Source organism: Orycteropus afer, unplaced genomic scaffold, assembly GCF_000298275.1.
Source record: "Orycteropus afer afer isolate SDZICR_OR568_19922 unplaced genomic scaffold, OryAfe1.0 scaffold00008, whole genome shotgun sequence".
In the NCBI taxonomy this organism is placed as follows: domain Eukaryota; kingdom Metazoa; phylum Chordata; class Mammalia; order Tubulidentata; family Orycteropodidae; genus Orycteropus; species Orycteropus afer.
The window spans coordinates 2,714,395-2,741,495 of NW_006921595.1; the positions used below are offsets into that span (position 1 = coordinate 2,714,395).

At 49.1% G+C, this 27,101-nt stretch overlaps 1 protein-coding gene across 1 annotated transcript in view; it reads left to right on the plus strand.

Moving 5' to 3' along the window:
- Window positions 1-16,074, plus strand: part of CRHR2 (corticotropin releasing hormone receptor 2) — a 36,000-nt gene extending 19,926 nt beyond the window's left edge. The window contains exons 4-12 of the mRNA XM_007945447.2: window positions 1,306-1,412; window positions 1,734-1,851; window positions 3,972-4,125; window positions 4,647-4,707; window positions 6,217-6,289; window positions 13,342-13,427; window positions 13,615-13,750; window positions 14,477-14,518; window positions 15,934-16,074. Coding sequence (XP_007943638.1) covers window positions 1,306-1,412; window positions 1,734-1,851; window positions 3,972-4,125; window positions 4,647-4,707; window positions 6,217-6,289; window positions 13,342-13,427; window positions 13,615-13,750; window positions 14,477-14,518; window positions 15,934-16,074 — 918 coding nt within the window. The remainder of the gene's footprint in view (window positions 1-1,305; window positions 1,413-1,733; window positions 1,852-3,971; window positions 4,126-4,646; window positions 4,708-6,216; window positions 6,290-13,341; window positions 13,428-13,614; window positions 13,751-14,476; window positions 14,519-15,933) is intronic.
- Window positions 16,075-27,101: the final 11,027 nt, after the last annotated feature.

Genomic DNA, 27,101 nt, shown 5'->3' on the forward strand with positions numbered 1-27,101 from the left:
ATTCTGATTCTGTGACTACACGTAGAGTCCAGGGCATCCCCCGAGGACAGCCCCCACAGGAGCTGGGCCGTACTTGGACCTCACGTGGGCTTTTGCTTGGCAACTGGATTCTTGGCAGACTGGAGGTGCCAGCCTTTCCTCCTTTGAAGCTGCACCTCATTCCTAGTCCAGAACAATACTTTCCAGTGCCATCCCATGCCTCAGTCTAACTGAAATTTTACCCTAAATAAAACCCAGGTTCGGAGATGAAAGCATTTGTCTATGCCAAGAAGGTGATTCTACAAAGTGTGAGGCCAAGAGAGGCCTGTGGTGAGAGCACAAGAGTGGCAGGCAGGTCATAAAGGTTTGGAGGGAAAGAGCTTCCTTCTATCCATCTGTCCCCACCTCTTAATTTTTTCAGCACTCTGAGCAGTGTCAAATGAAAGTGGGCAGTGGAGTAGGGTGGGAAGATAGTCCTCCCTGGCAGGAAGGAGTATTTTGTCACTTACTATTTAGAATTGTCAGCACATGGTTATAATAACAAACAGACTGGCTTTATATCTATCTATCTATCTATGTTTGCATATTCTATATCTATATCTATATCATCTATATCTATATCTATATATTGGAGTCCCTGGATGGTGCAGTTAACACGCTTGGCTGCTAATTGAAAGGTTGCAGGTTCAAGTCTACCCAGAGGCACCTGGCAACCTGCTTCCAAAAAATCAGCCATCAGAAGCCCTATGGAGCACAGTTCTACTCTGACACCAATGGGGTTGCCATGAGTCAGAATTGATTCCATGGCAACTGGAAGTAAAAGTATCTACAGACAATGCACACGCCACCTCCACACCAAGCCCAATGTGCCCTCAAACCACTGATTCTGAGGCAAGAGGGCAGGCAGGTCTGAGATGGTTGGCCCCATTGTATAGATGTCAAAACTGAGGCCTAGAGATCAAGTCATCTTCAGTCACTAAGATAGCTGAGGTCCACACTGAAACTAAACCCAGGTGTGGTATCTCCCAGTCCAGAATTTAAAAGACAATAAAATCTACACACACACCGCTCCGGCATATCTCAGAATAGACCGTGTCCAAATGTGTCTCTCAAATTCCACATTATGGGGTCTGACCAGAGCCCTTTATGAAATGAGCTGCCTAAGGCCAGCAGGAGCAAGCTCTGGGAACCAGGCAAGATGATGACACTTCATGTCACTTCTGTCCACAAGGTCAGGACATAGAGTGGTAGTCATTGGTTAGAATGCAGCTCCACCCTACACATGCCCCATGCCTCCACCAGCCCATGTGTCTGTCTGTCCAGCAGAGGAAGTATGACCTGCAGTACCGCATCGCCCTGGTTGTCAACTACCTGGGCCACTGTATTTCCCTAGCTGCCCTTGTTGCTGCCTTCCTGCTCTTCCTAGCCCTGCGGTGAGTAGCCCCTCCTCCCACAGCAACCCCTTTGCCTCTCCTAGACATTCACACTTCCACTGTGGGGCCCTGGAACCAGTGGACAAAGGAGCTGTGCACAGAGCCAGGGCACTGACTGCTAGAGGCATGTGGATACAGAAGGGGAGCTGGGTACTCAGAGCCCCAACCATGGCCATGGGCGGGTAGTTGGCTCCTACTACAGCCCTCCCCTCACCCCAGGCTAAGTCACTTTCTTGGCCTCAGGGGAAACTCAGTCCAAGCTCAACCCTGATCCTTGATTGCCCCTGACCCTGTCTAGCCCCTGACTTGGGCTTCCCACAGGAGTATCCACTGTCTGCGGAATGTGATTCACTGGAACCTCATCACCACATTCATCCTGCGAACTGTCATGTGGTTCCTGCTGCAGCTCATCGACCACGAAGTGCATGAGAGCAATGAGGTTGCTGAGCGGAGAGCTGGGGCTGGGCTTGCGGGGCTCCAAGGTCAGAGGGGCACCCACCTCTCTGCCCAATCCTGAGGAGGAGAACTGGACCTGAGGTCATTTCCACCCCAGTTATTTTCCCACCAGAGCCAGAGGCTACCAGGCCAGGATCTCAGGAGTAGCCCAAACCTGATGCCAGATAGTGGTTTATCTTTGTCCCGCTCCTCATCTTGTTAGGTCAGGTCCCTCCAAAGAATCTTCCATTTTAGAATAAAGTAGGCTGGAGCTAATCTCCACTGAGCTTTATGTCCCTCAGTCACAATAAGATACCCACAGGGATGATTTTCCCCATTATACCTACATGGAAACTGAAGCTAGGGGTACTTATCATGGTCACATACCTGTAATGATGCCTCCCCATGCATGGCAGGATCCTGAGCACCTGTGACCTTTCTACCTTGGATCTGTGTCAACTGCTGCTGCTCTGTGTCCAAGTCATTGCACAGCTGTAGATAAACTAGGGCCAGGCAGAGGTCTTTGACACACCTTTAAAGACTTCTCAGTACATGTTCCTTGGGTGACCTTAGACTGAGCAGGCACCCATCCCTGACCAACCTTGGCCCTGTGCTGAGTCCTGCCCCAATACCCAACCAAGTACCATCCAATTTTGGTGTGCTCCAATATTGGCTATTCTGCTAGGGTACCACTTAACTCAGAGAAAAAGCAAGATTAGGCGGAGGGTGTTTTTGACTTTCAACCTCATCAGGACTTTCTCAGAACAGATAGACAGCTGGGCTGAGACCATGGGGGAAGCTCATGGAGGTAGTACAGGAGGACTATTTTCCAGCAGAGGCTGGCAAAGTGGAAAGAGAAGGGGATGCTGTCCGCAGGGCCAGTGAATACCCATCACAAGGCTCCTATGGCACTGAGCTGACTCTAGCACTCCCCACACCCTGGACCCCACAGCACCTGCAGAGCTGTGGGACGAACCTATGAGAAAGGTGATCAGATGGGGTCTGTTGGGAAGTGCCCTGACCTGAAGTTCTAAGAGCTGGACCCTGGCTCACTGTGTGACTCTGGGCAAGTGTTTCTCCCCTCACTGTGACTTCTTTCTATAACACAGGCTGTGGACCCCACTCCCAGGGACAGGGACAGATTCTCCTCTGCTAGGGAGGCAAAGAATAACCACAACCATAGCAACAACTCACTTTTATTGGTGCCTGCCTTTGCCCTCCTTTGCCTCATTATTTGCCCTGTTAGGCAGCATTACTGTTTCCCATGGTACAGGTGAGGCTCAGAGAGGGAAAGTGTCTGGCCAGAAGCCCTGGAGTCAGTGAGTTTCCTCCAGAGCCAGTGGTGATCCACTACCTCCAGAATTTCCCACCCCTGCATCCTTGGAGAGCCACCCCCATGCCTATAGCCCCACCTTTGCGTGTCCTGGATTACTATTTACTTAGCCATTTCCTTATAATTGACTCACTTTTTTTCTAGATGCAATTTCTTATCCATCCCTAAGTGGAGACCAGTGTCACATGCTTTGCATGAGAATACCTAACCTCAGAAAGATTTCAGTGAAACACAGCAATGTGATCCAGTTCTAGCCTTTGCCTACAGATAGCTCACAGCCAGAGACATTCTTCTTGTTTATGAAAAGGGAGAATTAGACAGCGTGGAAGAGAAGTTAAAGACATACCATGCTAGTGGAAACTGACTCCTTGATTGAGTCAGCAAAGCTGAAGGAGAATAGGCAAGGAAGACCCTCCTTAGGATGAGATCCAATGGGATTTAATGTCGGGTCCATGAATGGCTGAAATGACCATCCTTTCCATCCATGTCTGTGCCTCATGTTGGGGAAGCCCTTTGTCTTGCCCTGGGAGCTCTGATAGCATAGTGCCTAAGGCATTTGACTGCTAACCAGAAGGCTGGCAGTTCAAACCCACCAGCCATTCCTTGGAAGGAAGGTTGGGCAATCTACTTCTATAGTGATACTGCCTTGGAAACCCAAGGAGGGGTCGCTATGAGTTGGATCCGACTCAGAGGCAGTGCATTGGGTTGTTGTTGTGCCTTGCCCCCTACCTAGATGGGAGTGGTCCTGCCCTATCCCCACAGAGCCCACTGACTACCCTGCCTGGCCACAGGTCTGGTGTCGCTGCATCACCACCATCTTCAACTACTTCGTGGTGACCAACTTCTTCTGGATGTTCGTTGAGGGCTGCTACCTGCACACAGCCATTGTCATGACCTACTCCACCGAGCACCTGCGCAAGTGGCTTTTCCTCTTCATCGGATGGTGTGAGGGTCCCTAGGGGGCTGGTAGGGAAGGGTTACTAATGCACAGTCATCTCCTGCATCTTGGGTTCCAGGAACAGACCATAGCCCAGCCCACAAACCCCCCAGGACCACTCCAGGACTCAACCACTTCCCTCCCTGCTGAGTAAGGAAAACGCAAACTCAAAGCAACCACAGATAATCTCATTAAATAAATATTCCATAAATTGCCTTCCTTCTCCTGCCCCAAAAGACCAATCCCAAGACCTTTGTCTGTGGCTTCAAAAGAGTTTCCAGCTCCTCTTCTTGATATTGATCTCTCTCTCTCTCAGCTCTGACTCACTGGAGCAGTAAGGATGGCCTGGAGTAGGGGGAAGGGGAGTAGAGGTCTAGCAGTAGGGCATGCCATGGGGCTGTAAGCATCCTCTAGGGTCAAGGATGACCTTCCTGGGAAAGATCTCAAACATTTTCCCACCTTTTGTTTTACAAGAGAGTCCTCTGTCCATCTGTCTGTCCACTCCAGCTTATGTCTGTCCTTCTTTCAGGCATCCCCTGCCCCATCATCATTGTCTGGGCCATTGGAAAACTCTACTATGAGAATGAACAGTAAGTTGGGCAGGCCAATATGGGGAGGGTCACCCATGGGCTCAAGCCAAGCCATGAGGTGGGAACTGTAGCCCACCCAAAAGCACCTGCCTAGGCTCTGGAAGGCAACACTTGATCTCAGAGGGAAAAGAGGGCTAAGAACTGAGAACAAGGGAGAGATTCAAATCTGCAGTGGCCAGGAATGCCTACATGGTAGGTCTCAATTCAACTGCTTGTTGAATTAGGAATTGTGGTTCCTTCAGAGCTCTGAGTGCATAACCCTTGGCCTTTGGTAAGGCCTTCTCCTCAGGAATGTGGCAGATCTGAGCTGGGGTACATGAAGACCAAGGAGTTGTGGCTTTAGCTCAGTCCAGGTCCAAGTCTGTATCCATGAGCATTTATCAAGTTCCATGCCAGGGCAGTGTTTTTCCTGACCTCCCCATCTTTCCCTGGTGTGTGGTGTCCTCTCTTGGGGCCCTCTCTCCACCATGGACTTTGACACATGGAACTGCAACCCAAATGTTGGCAACTCAGGCCAAGGATCACCCAAGGGGGGCTTTAGAAGTCTTGATGCTGCCAGCTGGGAAAAGAGGGGAGTGGGAAACTCAGTCTCTGTGTACAAATCCCCAAGGGGTCTCAGAGCTGGAGAAAGTAAAAGTGGAAAGAAGAAATGAAGAAGGCGTTCCAAGTCTTCCCCTCAGTATTAGGAAGAGTGCATAAAGTTAATAGCTGCCCAAGAATAAGAAGCTGCTTTGGGAGGTAGTTAGTGTTCTGTGAAAGGGAATGAATGTTCAAGCAGACAACAGAAACCCTCGTGCTGGGAGACAGCAGAAGAGATTTCTGTCTGAGGCTGTGTGCACCAGATAACCTCTGAGGTTGCCAAGGACAGAGTTTCTAGAAGTTGATGGGACCTTACCTGAGGTTCATTAGGGAGTTGCTGGCAGAAGCCACCTGGCTCTTGGCCCAGCCCTTCCCTCTGAACCTGAAGCTCTCCCACCCACCAGCATCCCTGGGGAATAAACCAAGCCTTTGGCAGCCAGTGAGGCAAGCCAGGCAGCAGGCTCCCTTTGTTGGTGAAAGAGGCTTATCTCGGGGAGAAAGGCTGGGTTCTAGGCGGGAAGGCTCCCTCCTCCACATCTGCTGGCTTTGTGCTGTGTGAGTGCTGGCACATGGAGCTGTGGGTTCCAAGCAGTGCAGGAACAGGTGATACTGGGCACTCGCTCACATGCCTCCTGCATTCCCAGCCCCACACCCAGCAGTCCTGCATGGCATAGAGGCTGAATAGAAGGAAGTGACCCAGAGGCTATCCTCAGGGAGCTCCAGGCTGGCAGGGAGAACCAGGCCTACCAGGTAGGGCAAAAGACAGCTGAGTGGGAGCCAGGGTGTTTGTTCCACGGGGCTGAGGCTGTCCCTGAAGGCAGTTAGGAAAGGGGCAGACCTGGAGATTGGGTCTCAGGAAGGGTCAAATCAGAAGTCCCTAGACCCAGGCTCCACTCAGCAGGGCCACCCACAGCCACCCTGTCTTTGCAGATGCTGGTTTGGCAAGGAGCCCGGTGACCTGGTGGACTACATCTACCAAGGCCCCATCATCCTTGTGCTCCTGGTAGGTCCACATGGGGTTGCTGGAGCGGGGCTGGGGCAGGGTTGGGAGAACAGCAGAGAGACTACCCAGGCAGACACTTCGCAGGACAATGTAGTTTGGGGCAGCCCTCAGCACACACTCAGGTATGCTGTACACTCCACTCTGCTTCCTGGCACAGCCCTCGGCACATACTCACTACACTACCCTCATACACTGTACATGCCACTGGACTTTATGGAGTGGCCCTTAGCATACACTTGGGTACGCTGCTCCCATATACCATACACATCACCCCACTTCCTGCTCTGCTTCTGACACTCCCTTCCCCATTCTCTATGCCCAGGTGTAGTCTCCTCCTCCTGGTGGACCTCAGGTCTTTCCTCTAGGCCTAGAGGGGGTCTAACTAGTGTCCTCCGAGATCAAACATCCTCTTGCTAGGTATAATGCTGAGAATGCCAGGCAAGGGGACAGCTGGTGACAAGAGAAGGGTGTGTGGCATTCTTTTAGCCTGGCCCAACATCCTCGGCCCCTAGTGACCCTTCTCAGGGCCCAGCCCACCGCCCCCAGCCTAGAGCAGCAGATACCAGAATGAAGCATAATGAGGCAATTGTTCCCTGTCCAACTACCCACCCTTTGCCAAATGTATTCGCATCCAAGGTATAATTGCTCCACGTCTTTAATCTATAACAGAGCTTTAATTAGGTACAGTTTAAGTAGAGGCTGCATTCTGCTGAAAAACGAACCCATTATATATTATACACTTGGAAAAAAAAAAGTACAAAACAGCCCCCTAAGAAATTGGCATTTGCGTAAGAATTATTTCAGGCTCAGTAATTTTAGGCTTCTGTATATATAGGCTTCCTTAAAGGGGTATTGTCTCCTTGTGCAGGACTCAAGAGTAAGCTGTCCTCTTCCTGTACACATCAGGTGCCTAACAAGGGGTGTTCTTTTGTTTACCTTGGAGACAATTACAGTTCATCTCTTTCATATCCTTACTTTCCTCTTTTTGTGATTTTCCCATCATCGGGGTGTCCTTGATACATGTGAACTGGAGAGAAGCAAGAAGGTGTTTTGGGGTAAAAATTCCGCCATCAGGACTTTGTTCATTTAGAGACAGAATCCAAGCCTTGCCAGCAATTAGTGGACACAGGGATGGTCGCTGGGCTCCCAGCTGCAGTGAGTCACTCACCCCTCAGTGTGAATGGAAACTCCTTGAGATGTCTTCCCTTCCATGCTGTTGCTGAGAGCCCAACCTGGAGGGACAGGGATTTTGATATGCCTAGGATACAGCCAAGGAAGGCTGGCCTGGATTGGGAACCAGTGGCACCTGAGCCCCAGGTGTATGGATGTTGGACATAGGTGGTGAAGAAGAAGAACAAGAAAGGGGGATGAGGTGTGGAAGGACTCAGTTTCAAGACCCAATTCCCTCACCTCCCCTTTCCATGCCCTCTTCTCTGGCCTCCCCACTCTTTTTTCATCACAAGCCCTTTGCTTGTCCTTCCCTTTTGGCCCCACCTATACTCAGCTATTTGCACTGACAGATCAGGCCCCAGACTAAACTCTTCCAGAAGCTCAGTCTACTTTACTTCCAGTCTTCACATCCTCAATGCCCAAGAGAAGTAGGGATTATGTTCCCCATTTTACAGATGAAGAAATTGAGATATGAAATTGTTTGTCCAAGGTCACCAACCAAGTGCAAGCCAAGGTGAGACTCAGGAGCAGCTCTCCTGCCTCATCATCCCCACTTGCCTGCTGTCCTCTCTTGGATATGTGCTTAGGGTCCTGCCATTTTTGTCTTCTCCAACGATTCACAGCTACATTTCTGCTGCTAAGAGACACTCTTATTTCTGGGTTCTGGGGAGTGAGTTGGTGGTTGAGTTTTCAGGAAGCTGGACATCTCTCAGTTGTAATCACTGTTATTGTCATGGGAAAGGAAGGTGGCATTTGTTGGTCCCCTCTCTGATCCAGTACTGGACTTGGTGCTCTGCGTGAGTATTTCAGCCTATGCTCATCTTTCTTGGTGACAGGCAGGCTCTGTGGTCATCCCCATTGTACAGAAGAGGATGCCGAAGCTAAGGGGTTATGCAGCTTGCTTTAGGGCATGCAAATGCAAATTGGAACAGTCAGAATTAGAACCCTGAGACAAAGCCTGGTGTGGGGTGCTCATTTGGGAGGTGATCCAGCAGACACCATGAGGGTGGGGAATAGAGTCAGTGCAGAGTGGGGCAGTGAGTAGGTTTGTTGTTATTAACCCACCCCCTCCATCCTCACCAGTGGTGAAGGTCCCCAGGATAGTAACTCCCCCTGCCCACATTTCCAAACAACCTTGTTTGGGGGCTGAGCAAGCTCCCCTAGTACCAGAGAAAATCTTCAAGTTGTCCTCTACAGCTACTGGTGAATGCAGGTGGGCCCAGGGAGTGCGGACAGGGCATCAACAGTGTGTAGCATATCAGGTCTGTCTGGCTAAAACCTCTACTCTTCAGTCCATGAATAGCCTCTCCTAGCTCAGAGATCCTCCTGGAAACATTCAAGCTGCTCTTTTCCCAAATGCAGATGCTGGGACCCTGTTTTTCCCACTAGGAATCTGGATGAGCCTGGGATCTATATTTGTAACAAGCACCCAAGTGCATTTGAAGTGCACATTCTAGTTGGAGAACCGTAAGTCCAGGGGTCATGTGTGTCATCAGGGCCCTGCACACAGCAGGGCTCAGGACCTGGGCCATGAATGAGACTTGGTCAAGAAAATGCCAACAGGAAGGGAAAACTGCAGCTGTCCATAGAGGACTGGTCTCCCGGGGTCTGTGAAACACATTGGTCAGTGGGTTTCACAGACCCATATGGGATGGACAGGACATGTTACTAGGCCTGGTTAATGTGGAGTAGAGACAGCAGAGAGCCAGGGATGGGTGAGAAGAAGAACTTGGGACCTTTTGCAGCAACTCACTCAAATACTCAGATTGCCTCAACACCCAGAACAGGAGAGCAGAAGACATCCCCAAGGGCTCAAATCTCTACTCTCAACCTGGGTTTAAAGGAAGAAGAGCTGTTCCTGAAGCCAAGAGGCGAGAGATGAACCAAGACACCTGATCCTTTCTTCCTCTCTCCCTCCTCTTCTGCAAATGTGTAGACAGTGAAGATTTAGGAGCAAGGAGGGGATCCCTTGAGCACTGAGATTTAGCAAACACTTTGGCAGGGGTGGAGGGAGGTACGAGGTGCCATGCACACTGGAGATTAACCAGTGAGCAAGAGTCTGCTGATTTCCCCTATAGGGGGCACATGCAGTGTGGTGTCATGGACTGAGTGATGATTGGAGCTCCCTGGGCTCTTTGATGTGATCTTGAGTGAGCTCTTTGCCCTTTTGAAGCCTCAGTTTCCTACCTGTAGCATGGGGATGCCAATCCCTGCTTCACAGGGTTACAGTAAGCACGAGGAATCCCTGGGTGGTGCAAACAGTTAATGCACTTGGTCACTAATCAGAAGGTTGAAGGTTTGAATCCACCTGGAGGCACTTAGGAAGAAAGGCCTGGTGACCAGCTTCTAAAACATCAGCCATCAAACACACTGTGTAGCACATCTCTACTCTGACACACATGGAGTCACCGTGAGTAGGAATCAACTCAACAGCAATTGGAGGTGGGCTATGGGCACTGTGCTGGGTACCCATGGGTGTGAGATTCCAGCAATTGCCATCAGCTGTGGAGTCACAGGCTCAGGATCCTGTCTGATGATTCCCCCAGTGCTTTTCTTCTGAGCTCAGATCCTTGGGTCCTGGATGTGTGAAATTATTTGCCTTTGGTTCCTTCCTTTTGGTTCACATTCCAGTAACTCCTGCGAGAATATCAGTGCAATGTAAGGGTTAGGAGAATGGTTACTGAAGCCAGATATCTCGGTTCAAGTCCTGACACCAACCCCTACTAAGTCTATGGCTATGGACAGGCTCTTTAGCCTGTTTGAACCTCAGTTTGTGTATCTTTGAAATAAGGATAATAATTGTATCTGCTTCAAAGATTGTAATTTGAAGAGTAGTTGCAAAACAGTGGGAACAAGACCTGAAACGACATGAGTACCCGATTCCCATTAGCTAGCACTCTTAGTATTTGGAGGGCCTTCCATGTGCCTGTCCTAGTGCAGGTGGAAGGGATTGTAGTGTCTTAGGCCTGAGTCAGAAAATCAAACCAATGGGCTCTGCCAGGCTTCAGCTCCCACGCCTGCAGGAAAGCCTCATTAGGGGTGAAGCCAGTTCCTCTGAGGAAGTAAAAGGTCAGCAGGTCAATGGATCTGGCCTCAGTGCTACACCCCCACACCCACTTCCCTGCTGGGTTACCATAGCTCACCACCTACAGGCTGCTCTAAGAATATTCCCAGCTAGAAGGACCCTGCAAAGATCTTGTTCTAAAAGGTGGTTTTACTCTTGTGACTCCCAGTTTGTCCAACTCCCTCTCTGAACTGTCTCTTGATCATCACCCTCCACCACATGGGCAGCCATTAGGCCAGTCCCCTCCCCACCTCAGGGCTTCCTCCCTTGGCTTTTCTCTGCCTAGAATGTTCTGCCCACACTTCACCATCCCCCATACTTCATGTCTCAGCTCAAATGTCATTTCTCGAGGCCTTTCAGACCCCTCAGGAAAAATACAGTGTCTCCCATCCCACCTCGGGTGCTCTGGTGGTATAGTGCCTAAGGCATTTAACTACTAACCTGAAGGTTGGAGGTTCAAACCCAACAGCCACTCCTCAGGAGGAAGGTTGGGTAATCTACTTCCATAGTAATACCACCTCAGAAACCCAAAGAGGGGTCGCTGGGAGTTGGATCTGACTCCACGGCAGTGCGTTGCATTGTGTTTTTTGCCCACCCCACCCCAAGCTGTAAGCCCTTTTGAGAGCAGGGACTAATCATGTCCATTTCTCTTTCTCTAGCCCAACTCAGAGCCCAGCACGTAGTAAATGATTTCATTTATTCATTCATGAATACAACCAGAAACCAGACTGGACAAGATTAGGTGGAATAGCCAAAGCTGTTTTTCATGGAGGGTGGGGTAGGAGGTGGGTCTGAAAGGGCAAAATCCAAGAAAGTAGAGCTGGAGATCTCAGGCTGGGCTGGGTAGTCAGTGCTCCCTAGAGCAGGGAGGGAGGTGCCTGAGGTGAGACTGGTACAGTTGTTGTAAAGTGGGGTGCTGGGGACCAAGCTCAAAAGGACAGAATGTCAGGGCCCCGGCTCAGGCTGCACAGACCCTGGCTGAGACGAATGGAGACAGCATCATTGAATATGTAAGGACAGGGAGTAAGGCCTTGTCTTCCAGATCCTCTACTTTAGACCCTGTCCGTGTCCTCTGTAAATCTGTCCCTATCTTTTGCCTCCGCACACAGAACAGGGCCTTGTATCCAGGAGGTGCTTTGTAACTGCTTGTTGACTGGGTAGATGGGTGGGTGGATAGGTGGATGTTAAATGTTAAATAAACGAATGAGTGGGTGGGAGGGTGGGTAGATAAATCAAGGGGTGGATGGACGGATGAAAGTGGGTAGATAATTGAATGAACTAGTCACTGGATGGATAAATGATGGGTGAATAAGATTTCATGCAGGGAAATGTAGCAGAAATGAGAATATATTTTGATTCCAACATTCTCTACTCCCAGAGAAGTCAGAGAGAATCATAAAAGGTTTAGTACTCGGTATCATTTGTATGAAAAGATTAGGATTGACCCTGTGATCCAAGAGAGCATACAAGAAACCCAGGAGTGAGAAATTAATGAGCCTTCAGAGAAAGGGGCAATAGGCCAGGGGTGGCCCTCTGAAGCTTCCCACCCCCATCTCTTTCTCTGACTCACCAGACCACACACCGTGTGGCTTGAGAGTGGCAGGCTGTGACTGAGAAGGAGGTTGGGCCTTCCCCTGTCCCCAGAGCCATGCTCAACTCAGGTGGTCATCCAGAGGCCATGGGGATGACTGTCCCACAGTGCCTGTCTGTGTCCCCTGACTCCCACATTGTAACTGAGGACTTGGGAAGGCTCAGCCCAAGCATAAGAAGTGATGGATTCTCTAAACTGACACTCGGAAAGGGTGTGTGTGTGTTTGTGTGTGTGTGTGTTTCCGTATGCACGTGTGCACATGAATGATCCAGCAGACACCCTGGGCTAATGTGTATCCTCCACTGACCCATGGACATTTGTTTAGTGAGTGAGGCCTGCACACCCTTCTATTCCTTCCTGCTCACACTTGGAGAAAGAGAGAAGTACAAGCATACACACCTCCACTGATGCATGCACACACAAGCACATTCATGGGGACCAAGCACACTCACATAGCACACAGAAGAGTTCCATAGACTCAACTCATGTGTGCATGAAATCACAGCGCATAGACAGGCTTGCAGGCCCACAGAGACCCCCACACCCTGGGATGCTGACTCGGGCACGTGGACAGGTTCTGGGAGAGAGGTGGGTGGGGTGCCTTCTGATGCTGAGGGATAGCTCAGAATGAAGATAAATGAGGCTCATCCTGGAGCCTCGGAGTCAGCCCAGCAGCCCATTCATCATCATTGCCTCTGGGGCGTCTGCGTAGGCTCGAGTTTTCCTGGGTACAGGGGAAGGGATGGTGAGAGATGAATCACTTGCTCAGCAACTGAGTTATTAACCATTCCCCATGGCCCAGTCTGCCCCTCAGGGCCAGAGGCCCCAGAGCAACCCTCAGTCAACAAATGGGAACCTCCGAGGCATAGGGGCAAGGGTTCAGGCAGAGCCCAAGGCCTGCCACCTGTATGGTCTCTGAGTGGGTGAGGGGCTTGGGAACTTGCTGAGGAAGAGGATCTTTGTGTTATTGTTCACTATCTTTAGAGGCTGCCTCCTCCCTCAGGTCTGGAGCCCTCAGGTAACAGAGAATTGAGCAAATTGATGTCTACCTGTCCTGGTGAGGGAGGAGCCAAAGCCTTAGGCCTCCAGGCCAGTGCTGGGTGACACGTGGGAGGGGTGTGCATGGGACGTGAGTTTTCAGTGGGTTCCAGGGAGAGGGGGCTGCCTATCAGCTCAGCCCCACGTCAGCTGATGATCCTTTTTCTCTCTCTGCCTCCCCACCTCCAGATCAATTTTGTATTTCTGTTCAACATTGTCAGAATCTTAATGACAAAATTACGAGCATCCACCACATCTGAGACGATCCAGTACAGGTGAGTGAGGAGGTGCCTTGACCTGGGGCAGGGAGGAAATGAGGCCATTTGGGCTGTTCCCCTGCCTCCAGGTGGGAGCTCGCTCACTCTCCCAGAAGGCCCTGCCAAAGCATCTCCCAACTTCCCACCTGAATGAGCCTCATCTGCAGTGTGAGCTCAGACCTGAACCATCACCTGCCACCCCCAGGAAGGCGGTGAAGGCCACCCTGGTTCTCCTGCCCCTTCTGGGCATCACCTACATGCTCTTCTTTGTCAATCCTGGGGAGGACGACCTGTCACAGATCGTGTTCATCTATTTCAACTCCTTCTTGCAGTCCTTCCAGGTGGGTGCATGATTAGTGGGGGTGTGGGGTAGAGGTTGAAGTTAGCTCTCCTGCCCTCATAAAGATGGTCCCATGGGGCTGGTGCACATGGGGTTCAGTCACATACATACTTAAATATAAATGGGCACGCCCAGCCTGAGCCTGCAGCCAGCCCCAGATGGTGCCTGAGCCACCCTGAACTGAGCTCTGACCCTGCTGCCCCCACCCCAGGGCCCAGCTGTGCATTTCCCTAGGCAAGCTCATCCCTGATGGGTCTAGGTCACACTAGCTTGTACCTACTACTGTCCAGCTCCTCTTCTGAGGATTTATGGCAGTCCTGGAGAGGCCACACAATATTGAGGACTGAGACCCTCTTAACTGCAATGTCACCATGTTGTTGTTGTTGTTGTTATATGCCGTCTAGTCGGCGCCAACTCATAGCAACCCCTCCTTGGGTTTCCGAGGCAGTATCACTACGGAAGTAGGATTGCCCAACCTTCCTTCCGAGGAGTGGCTGGTGGGTTTGAACCGCCAGCCTTCTGGTTAGCAGTCAAGTGCCTTAGGCACTATGCTACCAGAACCAGCAATGTCACCATGGTGTACCTGTATCTTGGGTTGGGGCCGTGTGAGTGCAGACCCCTGGAATCCTGGTCACTCAGTGTTTCCTCTGGCCATCTTGTTTCCCATCCCTCTAGACAGGATGGTCCCTCGCAAGCAAGTCACTGACAACTTCCCTTTCCTTTCTAGGGTTTCTTTGTGTCTGTCTTCTATTGCTTCTTCAATGGAGAGGTATGAAGCCAGGGCCCCAGGAAGACCAGGTTCTCAAAGACCCCAGATCCCACTCCAGGGCAGCTACAATCCCCACCATGCTGTTCAGCGGTGCTGTGGTCCCTAGATATGCCCAGTCCTGCCCTCCCGGAGGGAGGGGAAGGCCAGAGAAAATATCCTAGACTTGGGGGAGCAGGGTTCCTTCTCAGGGACTCAGCTAGTATAGAAGGTCAGCTATGCAGGCTGGAAATACTGGGAGAGCTGGGTGAACAGGGGCCAAAATAAGGAAGTGGGAAGAGAAAGCTTCCGGGAGAGGACCAGGTGTGAGCCATGCAGCCGAGCCTGTGTGGACTTGGGGAGCAGAAGAAGAACCACACGTTCTCCTCCCCACCTCAGAAAAGTACACAGATCCCTGGCCAGCCTCTGGGGCGTGAGGCACTGGATAAAGCCCACTCGGCTGACAAGATCCAGAATCTTGGTGCAGCTGAGAGAGGCACGTCGTGCCAGTGGTAGGTAAGGACAGGTCCTGGGTTCTGGGACAAGCAGCAGAGTCCCTCCCTGCAATCATACACAGCCCTCAGGGTTGAGAGGAATGCAAATGTCCTCCTGGGGCCATTCCACTTGTATGTCCACAGAGAGAGGGAAAGTGTCTGTGCAGTTCTGGCTCTGCCCATTGAAGCCAACTCAGAGCAAAAGTCCAGCAGCAGAGAAAGGTCCACAGGCCACAGAGTATGAGCACGGGAGCCATTAAAGCAGGTGGAAAATCAGTGCGTGTGGACCATTTACTCTGTTCACACCATGTGTTAGGATGGGGTGTGGGGACACAATCCATTTTACAGAAAAATTCTTCAGTTGCAATACAGATGAAAACAAAATGGTACCAAATAATGCTCAGGCTTTGAAATGAGTGTTAACTTTCCCTTTTGGGCAGTAAATGCTATGGGAAGTATGAAGGGGTCTATCAGGGAAGGCTTCATGGAGGAGGTGAGGCTGCAGAGGTGGGAGAGGAAGGTATTTTAGAAGGGAGAAGGATTCAAGCTGAGAGGTGGGAGCTGGAATGTATATTGCCAAAGGCTGCGAGAGGAGCAGGAGACTGAGTCACAAAGCTGGGTTCTTGAGTATCTGTGTGGTAGCTGCAAAGTGACAGAGTGAGTGAGGGAGGGAAAGCAAGGTGTCCAAAGGAAACTACTAGATAACTGGACAGTGAGACACAAAGAAAATGTACCAGTCAGGCTTCTCCAGGAGAGGGACAGGGAAGAAGAGCCCTAGAGAAGGAACTCGAGTTTCAAGGGGAATACCACAGTTTTGGAACCAACTGGTCCCTTCATGTGAGGGTGCAGTAGTGAGGGTCCCTGATGGCAGGGAGCAGGGGGGAGACCATTCCTACCTCTAGAACTGGCCCTGAGGGCACATCTGAGCCTCTGCTTCCCCCACAGGTGTGCTCAGCCGTGAGGAAGAAGTGGCACCGCTGGCAGGACCATCACTCCCTGCGAGTCCCTGTGGCCCGGGCCATGTCCATCCCCACATCGCCCACACGGATCAGCTTCCACAGCATCAAGCAGACAGCCGCAGTGTGACCCCTTGTGTGCCCATGCCCTGTCATTCCTCCACCATCTGGGCAGTTTCTTCACCCTCCCTGCCTGTCTCTGGGTTCTCTTTGCTGTGTAGGCCCTGGTGATGGGATCAGGGATAAGGCAGGGGAAAAGACCATGCTCAGCCTGGCAGAAGAGAGATGGTGCGGCAGCAGAACAAGCTGGAGCAGTCAGCGCCGGCTGGGCCAGAAGCCTCCGTGTGAGACGGAGTGGAGAGGGCAAGTCACAGGCGTGCCCTCAGAGGAGCAGGTCAGGGGTCTACAGGCGTTTGTCTCCTGGATCATCACTGTAGCCCCATTCACAAGAGGGGAAACTGAGGCCTGTAGAGGGGAAAGGGCTGCCCATGTTACACCGCTAGTTAGTGCCAGTACAGGGCTTTCTGCTCTCTCATGGCATTCGGTGACAGTTGGCCCTGCTCCCTGCCTTCTGCCTCCCTGCTCAGGGGCACCTTCTGCAGTTGAGAAGGCACACCAGTTTGAGTAAAGGATTTAATTGACTGGCTTCAACCCAGGGACTCCCTGTCCCTCACCCCTGACTGAGCCATCCTGCTGTCCCCCACACCCTCCCAGCCATCGTCCTGCACCTGAGGACTCCTGGAAGCATGCTGGCTTCGGGGCTAGATTCCTCCCTCAGGAGACTTCTTTTCAGGGGTTTGGGGAAAAGAAGGTGAGGAGAAAGACATGACCAAGATAGAACTCAGGGCAGTAAGAGATTCAGTGAAGGACAAAATGTAGAACGGAAGGATGAGGGAAGGGGAAGTGGAGTTGGAATTGCAGAAACCAAAGTGTGTCTTTGGTGATTGGAACAAATGCCACCCACCTCAGACTGGACTTCCATCCCCCTTTCAGAGACATCACATGTATGAAATAAACCATGCCTTCATGGAAGTGGCCTCCTCTCAGGTCAACTCAGCTCCTGAGGCTGGTGTGGGCAAGGATGCTGGGCTGGGCTTTGTTTCACATCTGAGGACAGGGAGGCATCCATGTCCCTTCTTCCTTGGAGTTTGGTACAACCTGTCAAGGCGTTTGTGGACCCCTCAGTTCTGTAAACCTTGGCACTGGCCTGGGGCCAATTCTCCTTTTCTCATCTGTGGGAGGTTTAGAGTCTTTACGGCTAAAGAACCTGCAGCTGCTGTCGGTCATCATTCCCTCCAGCTAATATCAACCAAGGGCAGTTTAATTTAGCCCATGGAGGAAGTGTGCAGCAGCCCACCCCATACGCCCAGGGGCTGCACCAAGCAAGGCTGGGCTTCTACAATCTGGAGGGAAAGTACAGAAGACCTCTCCGTGTCCATGAGCAACAACAGGAGATGAGGTTCCGAGTTTGCCTTCCATCCTAGAGAGCAGGCTGGAGTTGGGGGGGGGGGGGGGAGGGAGCCTTCAGCCAGGGTTTGCAAAAGGCTTTTGCTCTAGTCCCCCTAAAATAATTTTTGAAAAATCGTGTATCTCATCTTCTACATTTTTAACTTGACATCTAATTTATTTTTTAATGTAAGTTTTAAAACTTGCAAAGGATATAATTTCTGGCATTTGGCAAATATTTATATTTTAAAATAAAACTCCCACAACACTTTAAAATATATCACATGGAATATAAACACTGTAGTGATTTAATACTCACCCTCATCCATTTAAAAAATAAATACATGAATAAGCTCTTCCTAACAGTTGGAAGATATTACACTATTCCCTTTCTCTTTGAACGTGAATTTGTATTCCATTTCCTCTGTAGGAGTTTATATTCATGCAATGTTTTCATGGTTGAAAGTCTTTTTTTTTTTTTGCCTCACCTTATCACACTTCTCTGACACAAAGTATATTTTGAAATTGAAACATCTCATTTCTGTGACCAAAGTTTCCAAGAATTTTTTTTAACGTCTTCTGGATTGAGTTATTGTTATACTTACTTTTTGATATAAAATATAAGTAGCAATAGATTAAAGCAATATAGATACTAAAATCTTTTATGATTTTTGTTAGACATAAAATTATTGAAAGCACATCTTAATGAAATGGATAGGAATTTAGTTGTTCATGAATATATAGATGAATATCAGAATGAATCTGGGCTCATCTTTTTTTCATCTTTTATAGCTATAGATGCTGAAGAGCCCTTTCATATTAATAAGTAGATATTATAACAATGTTGATAGGTCACTGGGTGGTGCAAACAGTTTGTGCTCAACTACTTAACCTAAAGGTTGGCAGTTCAAGCCTACCCACTAGTGCTGTAGAAGAAAGGCCTGGCAATCTGCTTCCATAAGGATTACAGCCAAGAAAACCCTGTAGAGCAGTTCTACTCCGTAACACATGGGGTTGCCATGAGTTAGAACTGACTCAACAGCAAGTTGAGTCCATTTTTTGTTTGTTTTTTGGTCTTATAGTGACATTACTCAATTCTCTGAACTTCTGAGATGTATGCCAAAAAGTGCACAGTGATGTGTCGTCGAGTGATTTATCTACTAGTTACTCAATTAAAAACCAAACCAAACCCACTGCCATCAAGTCAGTGCTAACTCATAGCAAGCCTGTAGGACAGGGTAGTGCTGCCCCTGTTAGATTTCCAAGGCTCCAATCTTTATGGAAGCAGACTGCCACACCTTTCTCCTGCCTACCATGGTGGGTTCGAACCACTGACCTTTTTTGGGGTAGCTGAGTGTTTTTACACTCTGCTACCAGGGCTCCAATCGTTCAATTAAGTCCTCTTTAAATTTGGTTGAAAAAAAAGAATTTTGAAAACCATTAGACTTTCAAAAAGCTTGCTACCTCCATCATTAGCTTATTTCCTTCCTTGTCATCAGTTCTGGAGTATTAGACTGTGCCATGGTCAGCCAGGAGGATTTAAGCACTGGGCAGTGCACCAGATCCGGCTAGGTTCCAGCCACGCTTTTCTTTTGTTACACGGGAGGGTGTTTTTTTTTTTTTTTTTTTTTTTGTATACGGGAGGGTTTGAGGATCATGATTTTGTGTTTTCTCAAGAGACAGAACTTACAAGTGTCTTGGAAAGTCTTTCTGTGCACCAAGACCTGTGATGGCCATGTTCATTAGCATCATCCAGGGGTTCTGGTACAACAAGGAGTTGCAAATGGCTTGGTCTCAAGACGCCACTTGGAGAGCTGTGCTCTCCAGAAGAGACTGTGTGCTCATCAACCCAGGAAGGCAGAAATTGGCCTCACAAAGCCCAGTGCCAGTCCCCACCCCCATCACGGCTCAACTCCCTGGAGGTGCCAAAAGCCTGTGTTCCCTGCTGGGATGTTGGGGATGCCCAGACACCCCTAAGATGCTAACCTTGTTCAGAAGGCAGAGTGGGGCCTGCTCTCTCTCCAGTTCTGGGGAGGCAGGACTGATCCCCCCCCACTTGAAACTCCTCCTTGGTCCCACTCTGACCCTCTGGCCCCTCATTACTCAGCCTTCTAGCCACGGACTCTGCTGAGCTCCAGCTTTGAAATGCCACTGCAGCTATTAGGCCCTCTCTCTTGGTCCCCACCTTGTTAACCTCATTGGGCACCTGTTCCTCGAAGCCAAGCCAGTCCTCATTAGTGTCTGCTCCAGGGTTGGCAGACTCAAGCAGAGCTGGTCTCTGTGGAAAATAACCTCAATTGCAGACTCTCCACTTGAGAAGATAAAATCCCAGTACCAAACCTGGAAAGCCCTTTCACTATTCCGACGCCTAGTGACCCCATGCACAACAGACCAAAACACTGCCCAGTCCTGCCCCATCCTCACAATTGTTGCCATGTTTGAGGTCATTGTTGTAGTCACTGTGTCAATTTATCTTGTTGAGGATCTCCCTCTTCATCACTGACCCTCTGCTTCACCAAGTATGATGTCCTTCTCCAGAGATTGGTCCCTCCAAAGTATTTGAGATGAAGTCTCGCCATCCTCACTTCTAAGGAGCATTCTGGCTGTGCTTCTTCTAAGACAGATTTGTTTGTTCTTCTGGCAGTCTGTGGTATATTCAATATTCTTTGCCAACATCATAATTCAGTGGCATCGATTCTTGTTCAGTCTTCCTTATCCATTGTCCAGCTTTCACGTGCATATGAGGTGATTGAAAATACCATGGTCGAAGCACCTTAGCATCTCCACTTTTAACCCTTTCATCCATCTTGAGTGACAAAGCTGGTCCTGAGTGATAAAGCTGGGGAGACTCCAGCTCATGGGGTATTTCCTCATATCGGCCCCCTGGACCCACTCCTAGTGACAGAGTCTTGACCCAGCACTGGTCCAAGCTTCTGGCCTATCATCAAAGTGCCTGCCAGAGAGGGATCTGGTAAATGACATGGTAAGGGGTGGCACAGGGTGAAAAGGAGGCAGGGGATGTAGCACCTGGGGGTGGAAATTGTGAAGATGAATGACATTCTTCTCGAAGGGACCCCTGTTGGGAGGCCCCATGGTGGAGGTCTAGTTGAGGGACAGAAGCCTCACACCTTTTCCTGCAATAGAAAAGAAAATGAACTTAAAGTGGACTTCTGTTATTGTTAGGTGCTGTCGAGTTGACTCCAACTCATAGCAACCCTGTGTACAACAGAACAAAACACTTCCTGGTCCTGTGCCACCCTCACAATCCTTGCTATACTTGAGCCCATTGTTGCAGCCACTGTGTCAATCCATCTTGTTGAGAACCTTCCCCTTTTTCGCTGATCCTCTACTTTGTTGTTGTTATGTGCCATTGAGTCAGACCCAACTCATAGCAACCTCTCCTTGGGTTTCTGAGGCAGTATCACTATGGAAGTAGATTGCCCAACCTTCTTCCCGAGGAGTGGCTGGTGGGTTTGAACTGCCAGGCTTCTGGTTAGCAGTCAAGTGCCTTAGGCACTACGCTAGCAACCAAGCATGACATCCTTCTCCAGGGAATGGTCCTTTCTGACAACATGACCAAAGTAGGGGAGATAAAATCTGGCCATTCTTACTTCCAAAGAGCATTCTGGCTGCACTTCTTCCAGGACTGATTTCTTCATTCTTCTTGCAGTCCATGGTATTTTCACTATTCTTCACCAACACCACAATATAAAGGCATCAACTCTTCTTCAATCTTCCTTATTCATTGTCCTCCTTTCACATGCATATGAGGCAATTGAAAATACAATGGCTTAGGTTAGGCGCACCTTAGTCATCAAAGTAACATCTTTGCTTCTTATCATAAAGTGGATTTAAGACACAGAAACTGACCTCCAACACACAGGCTTACATGGAGGTGGAGAGGTTTACAGACACTCCTGGGCCATGAAGGGAAGTTCAGAAGGACACAGATACATGTGCGTGAACATGGGTGGAGAGGCTCCTTAGAAACACACAAGGCCGAGCCAGAGATGTGGGCACAGACATATCCACCCTTCATTCATTTTGCACTTACTGATCATCACTCTGTACACAGTATGGAGACGGCAATACGAAGAGAAGGTTCCTGTTTCAAGAGACTCCAAATCTAGTTGAGAAACAGCAACTCCAAAAATGGTGAAACCTCCATGTCTCCCTGGATGAGTCTCCAGATGTTCACATCTGTGTGTAATGGAGGGGAGAAGAGACAGCCAGCACCTGTTCTCAGCCCTTCTGCTTTCTCCACATCTCCCACCCCACACCCATGGTGGCCCCAATCCACACAAGGCTTATGGGACACAAGAACATCAGCTGCCTTTCTCCAATCCTTTCCTCCTTCCCACTGTCCAGGCTGAGGCCTGCTGGACTTGCACAGAAACAGACAGACCTGGAAGGCACGCTGGCTCTGGCAGCACATTTTCAGTGCCCTGTGGACAGATGAGGAGATGAGCAGTGAGGCAGCTGGGATGGGAAGGGGCTGTCAGAAGAAACAGGTAAAGACACTAGGGTCAGGGCAAACTGGAAAAGGGCAGACACAGGGAAAAGAAGTCACCTTCACATCAGCAAGGCCATCATGGGCAAATGAGGCATGGGTAGGGTCTGTGAAGCCAGGGGGCTGCTTCCCTAGAGGGATTATCAGCTCAGAGGCAGGGAACATAGGAAACTGGTGTTTGAGGAAGCTGGACCTTCCAGCCAGGAAGACCAGCTGAGGGCACACTGTTTTCTGAAAACATACTTGGGTTCTCATCTGAACTAATTGGGTTTGTTGAAAGCCAACATTGGGAGTCAGTGTTTCCAGACTGGGTAGGACCTAGGAATTTACACTTTTAACTACCCTCCCAAGTGATTCTGCCCAATGTTAGATGTGAGAGTCATCATCTCTTGACTGGCCCTCCACCACACACACACACACACACACACACGCATACACACCTTGTGTATTGTAAAAAGTGAGTGATCTGTCTTTCTAGAAATCTCTGAGGGAAGCAGCTGTAGTAGGAGAGGAGGCAGGTTTGACATGTAAATTTATTCATCAATATGATCAGTATGGTTTCCTGCTCTGCCCCTAAGGTGACACACATTCTCCTGAGGGGGCTGCGCCATTTAGAAATACTAATTAGCAGAAGAAATGGGCAGAGGGTGGGCTGAGATCACTGCCCTCTGTTGATTGAATTTCAGCTCCTCCCAATTTTCTTGTTAGGGGTTTCTCTGCTGAGGGATGGAGGTGTTCCACACAGAGCTGTGCCATGCCTCTCCTGGCACAGAACCTCACAGTGACTCGCCTCCATCCAGCAAATTCTGTCCACAAGGCAGGGCCAAGTTCAATAGCCCCTCGGCCAGGAAGTCTTCCTGCTAGCATCAGTCTTATAGGCCCCCTGTGTGTGTGTGTGGGGGGGATTTGTGGGGGTTTCTTAGGCAATCTCCTCTAGCCTCTGCCTGTCCACCAATGCTAGCCTCTGCATTCCAGGGGTGGGTGCTCATAGCAAAAACCTGCATCCAGGAGGCATTGTAGAGACATTTATTTATTTATTTTTATTGTACTTTGGGTGCAAATTTACAAAGCCGATTTGTTTTACACTCAACAGTTCATGCACATTTGATTTCCCACCCTCATTACCATCCGCAACCATAAAAACTCTCCTCTCTTCTCTTCCCTGTGACTATCCCCTCCTCGTCCCCTTCTTAACTCTGTATTCCTGTCTGTCCAGCTTCACTCTACATGAATGGTGCCCCTCTGATGTCTTATGGCTAATTGATCTAAAGGGTGCATCTTCCTAGAGTAGGTGGGTACATAGCCCTAGGGTAGGTGTTTTGCATGTAGGTCTTTCTACTATTGGGCTGAGAGCTGATCCATGGAAGTGAGTCCATTTCTAGGTCTGAAGGTTAACCCAGGGCCATAGTCTCAGGGTTCCACCAGTCTCTATCTGACAGTAATTCTGGTCATTTTTGTGTTTTTGAATTTTGTTCCACATTTTTCCTTCCACTCTACCAGAATCTCCAGTTTTGATCCCTTTCCAAGTAGTTGGCATTTGTAGCCAGGCACCATCTAGTTCTTCTGGTCTCAGGGTTGTGAAGATTGATGTTGTTGTCGTTATGTGCCGTCGAGTAGGTCCCGACTCATAGCAACCCCTCCTTGTGTTTCCAAGGCAGTGTCACTACGGAAGTAGATTGCCCCATCCTCCTTCCGAGGAGTGGCTGGTGGGTTTTAGCCGCCAGCCTTTTGGTTAGCAGTCAAGTGCCTTAGGCACTATGTTACCAGAGCTCCTAGAAGATTGATAGAAACATTTATTAATAACCTGAGCTGGCTAACCCACAGGCTGGAGTTCAACACCAGCAAGACAGACCAAAGACCCAAAGAGAAATCCCAGTCATCTGTTAGGTTTGCCCAGAGAGAAAATTCATTCTCTGTACCCACCATCAAGGGCACCCAGATGCCAGCCCAGACTCAAGGCATTCTCTCTCCTCCACTTCACATGCATGATAGAAAGTAGGGCAGGAGAGCTACGGTCCCCCATCCTTCTAGACCTTCCTTCAGGTGTACACAGATGAATCCCATCCAGAGGTGCTCAGGCCTCCAAGGACTCTCACTTCCTACTGGGTGGAGGTTGTAGCCTGTCCTTCACCAATTACTTAAAGCAGGATGACAGATATGGTTTGCTCCAGATAGTCTAGTACCTGGTGTCCTGGTGTCATCAATAGCATCTGATCTGGATGATAAATTATATGATCACCCAATTTACACCCCACATAGGTCTGAGCCCACAGGGGCCACAAATGCTACTTGAATAAATGATGAAAACCAGATCCACAGAAGATTACTCATATAAGACAGTTAGCTACTGCAGTCTCAAAAGAAAACCTGAGTAGAAGGGACCTTCTGAGGGAGGTTATGCTGGAGTCCTGTCTCAATATGTTTGCTGGATAAATGACTAAGCAGGGGCAGGTCAGAGCTAATAAGTCTAACTCTGGAAGAAAATTGTCCCTCAGTCTCTGCTGTGAATACAACAAAGTAATGAATTGTGCTTCTTAATTACCTCTGCATAGCACCGAGTGAGGCCCTCTTCAGCTCCCTGAGATCCAACTATGATAAACAATCCAGCACCGTGGATCTCATAGAGGCCCTTCGGCTCAGGAAAGCAGAGAAATTTGAGGACTACTCATTTCTTCTTTCCTCCCACAGTTTCATCTCCATGGCCTCTGGGGAAGGACCGCAGGGGCCCATGAGCAACCCACAGCTGGCTCCTTTCCCTCTTATTCTTTCTGCCTAGACCACTAGCCTCTGGCCATTGATCTCCAAGAAGAAACCATGGGCCCGTTGACCCATCCAGGGATTTCCAAGATGTGCACTATGAAATCGGGTGTCTCTTGTTCCTAAGTTCAGGAACACCCACCAGATCCTGTGCCTTCAAGTTCATCCCATTTCTCAGCTTGAAACAGATTCTGGGCCACCCTCACACCCTGCTGCATTGCATACTTCAATGTTAAAATCTCTCCATCTGAAGGGATGAAGGGGCAATGTTGGTGGGTTTCTCCATAAAGAAGCTCCTTCTGGAGAAGGCTCTGGCTCTGTGACCTGCAGCCAGAGATGTAACCTTCATCTGGGTAGCTGACCCCTTTGGAAAATGTCTTTTCCCCTAGAAGAAGACAAATGTATATAAAATTAAAAAAAACCACCAAACCCACTGCCATCGAGTTGATTTCAACTCATAGCAACTCACATTGGGTTTCCGAGGTGGTGAATCTTCATGGAAGTAGACAGTCCAGTTTTCCTTCCATGGAGGCTGGTGGGTTTGAGCCACCAACCTTCTAGTTTGTGGTCAAATACCTTAGGCACTATGCCATCAGAGCTCCTCGTATATAAAATAGTGCATGTAATTTCCTCAGGAATCCTTGAAGAAACCATAGACCCAATTTTAAAAGCCACAGACCTCCAGATAAAATTAAAATGCTTTAATTTAGCTAATAAGAACTTCCTCACTTGGTGGTGCTCAAGGCTGCCTGTGTATTAGAATCAACTGAGAACATTAAGCCATATAGATTTCTGCGTCCCACCTCAGACCTCCTGAAACATAATTTCTGGAGGTGGGAATTTGTACTCAGAACAGGCTCCAGGAGTGACCCTCATTCAGGAAGGCCCGTGTAAAGCTCTGGTGTACAACATTCTCTGGGCTGCGTCTCTAACCACTACCACACTCAATGGACCCTGCACTGGGTGACTGCACCTTTCCTGGCTGGGCCACATACTCCTCAGGATCACACTCACCTTTTATGTTTAAGGTGAGGTCTCCTCCATCAGGCTGCGAAGCAGTTGAAGGTAGTGTCCCCATCCAGTCCAGCTCTGAAGTGCCAGGCTAAACTCGCTGCCATCGAGTTGATTCCAACTCATAGAGATTGGGTTTCCAAGGCTGTAAATCTTTATGGAAGTAGATTGCAACACCTTCCTCCTGCAGAGCAGCTGGTGGGTTTGAACCTGTTGAAAGTTCTAGACTAGGACCTAGGAAATCTAGACTAGGACCTAGGAAATCCTTTCTGGGTGCCTCACTCATCCTTGAGAACTCTTGTCCCTAAAAGGTCTTGGAGACTTACAGTAGTGTTTCTCTGCATGGAAACCCTCCTCAGAGTCTACAAATTTTATATAAGAATTTGTAAATGTTCTGCTTTCATTTTGGTGATAATCCTAAAAAAATATTTTACCAGTCATAAAACATCTTTTTCTTAGTGTCAACTAAAAAACAATTTTATAGTACAAAATATTACTGAATGTTTCTCAAACTGGGGGTTCCTGATATATCCCAAGGTTGAGAATTTGTTTCGTCTAATGAGAGCACTGCAAAAACTGAGTTTGAGAACCTACCTTGGTACCTGACCACTCAGTGGCTGCCAGGCTTCTGTAGAGTAGAGACTATGTGGTTTGAGACCAGAGTTGATTATATAGGTATGCAAGGAGTAGGCATTTTGAAGTAAGTCCATTGTTCACACTGAAATATAGAATGTGGGAATGGCCAGACTTCGTCTCACCTACTTTGGTCATGTGGTCAGCAGGAACTATTCCCTGGAGAAAGATATCATGCTTGGTAAAGTAGAGGATGAGTGAAAAATGAGAAAACCTTCAACAAAATGAATTGACAACAGTGGCTGCAACGATGGGCTCACATATAGCAAAGATTATGAGGATGGCACATGACTGGGCAGTGTTTCACTCTTTTGTACATAAGGTTGCTATGAGTCAGAGCTGACTTGATGGTACCTAACAACTACAACAACCTAGAATGTGGGAGCTGCCTTGGAGCAGAAGATTCATTCATTAAGTCATTCAAACATTTATTGAGCACCTACTAAGTGATATATAGTCCACAGGCAATGAAGACACAGCTGTGAATCAAACAGACCCACTCTCTGTCCTCATGAACTTACATTCTAGTGGGGAGATTGAAAATATACAGGATAAATAAGTAAAATCTGTTACAGAGTGTTTAGTGCTAAAGAGGAAAAATAAAGCACAGAAGGGTACATGAAGTGTGTGCCTGTGCACACATGCATGTTACTGTAAGTATGAGTGTGAGGGTAGTAAGCATGGTGTTGAAATTTAGACAAAATCGCTAGGGGAGGGCCCACTGAGTTGACTGTTGAATAAGGTCATGAAGGAAGTTAGGAGTAGTTGTGGGGATACTTTTGGGGAAGTATTCTGGTTAG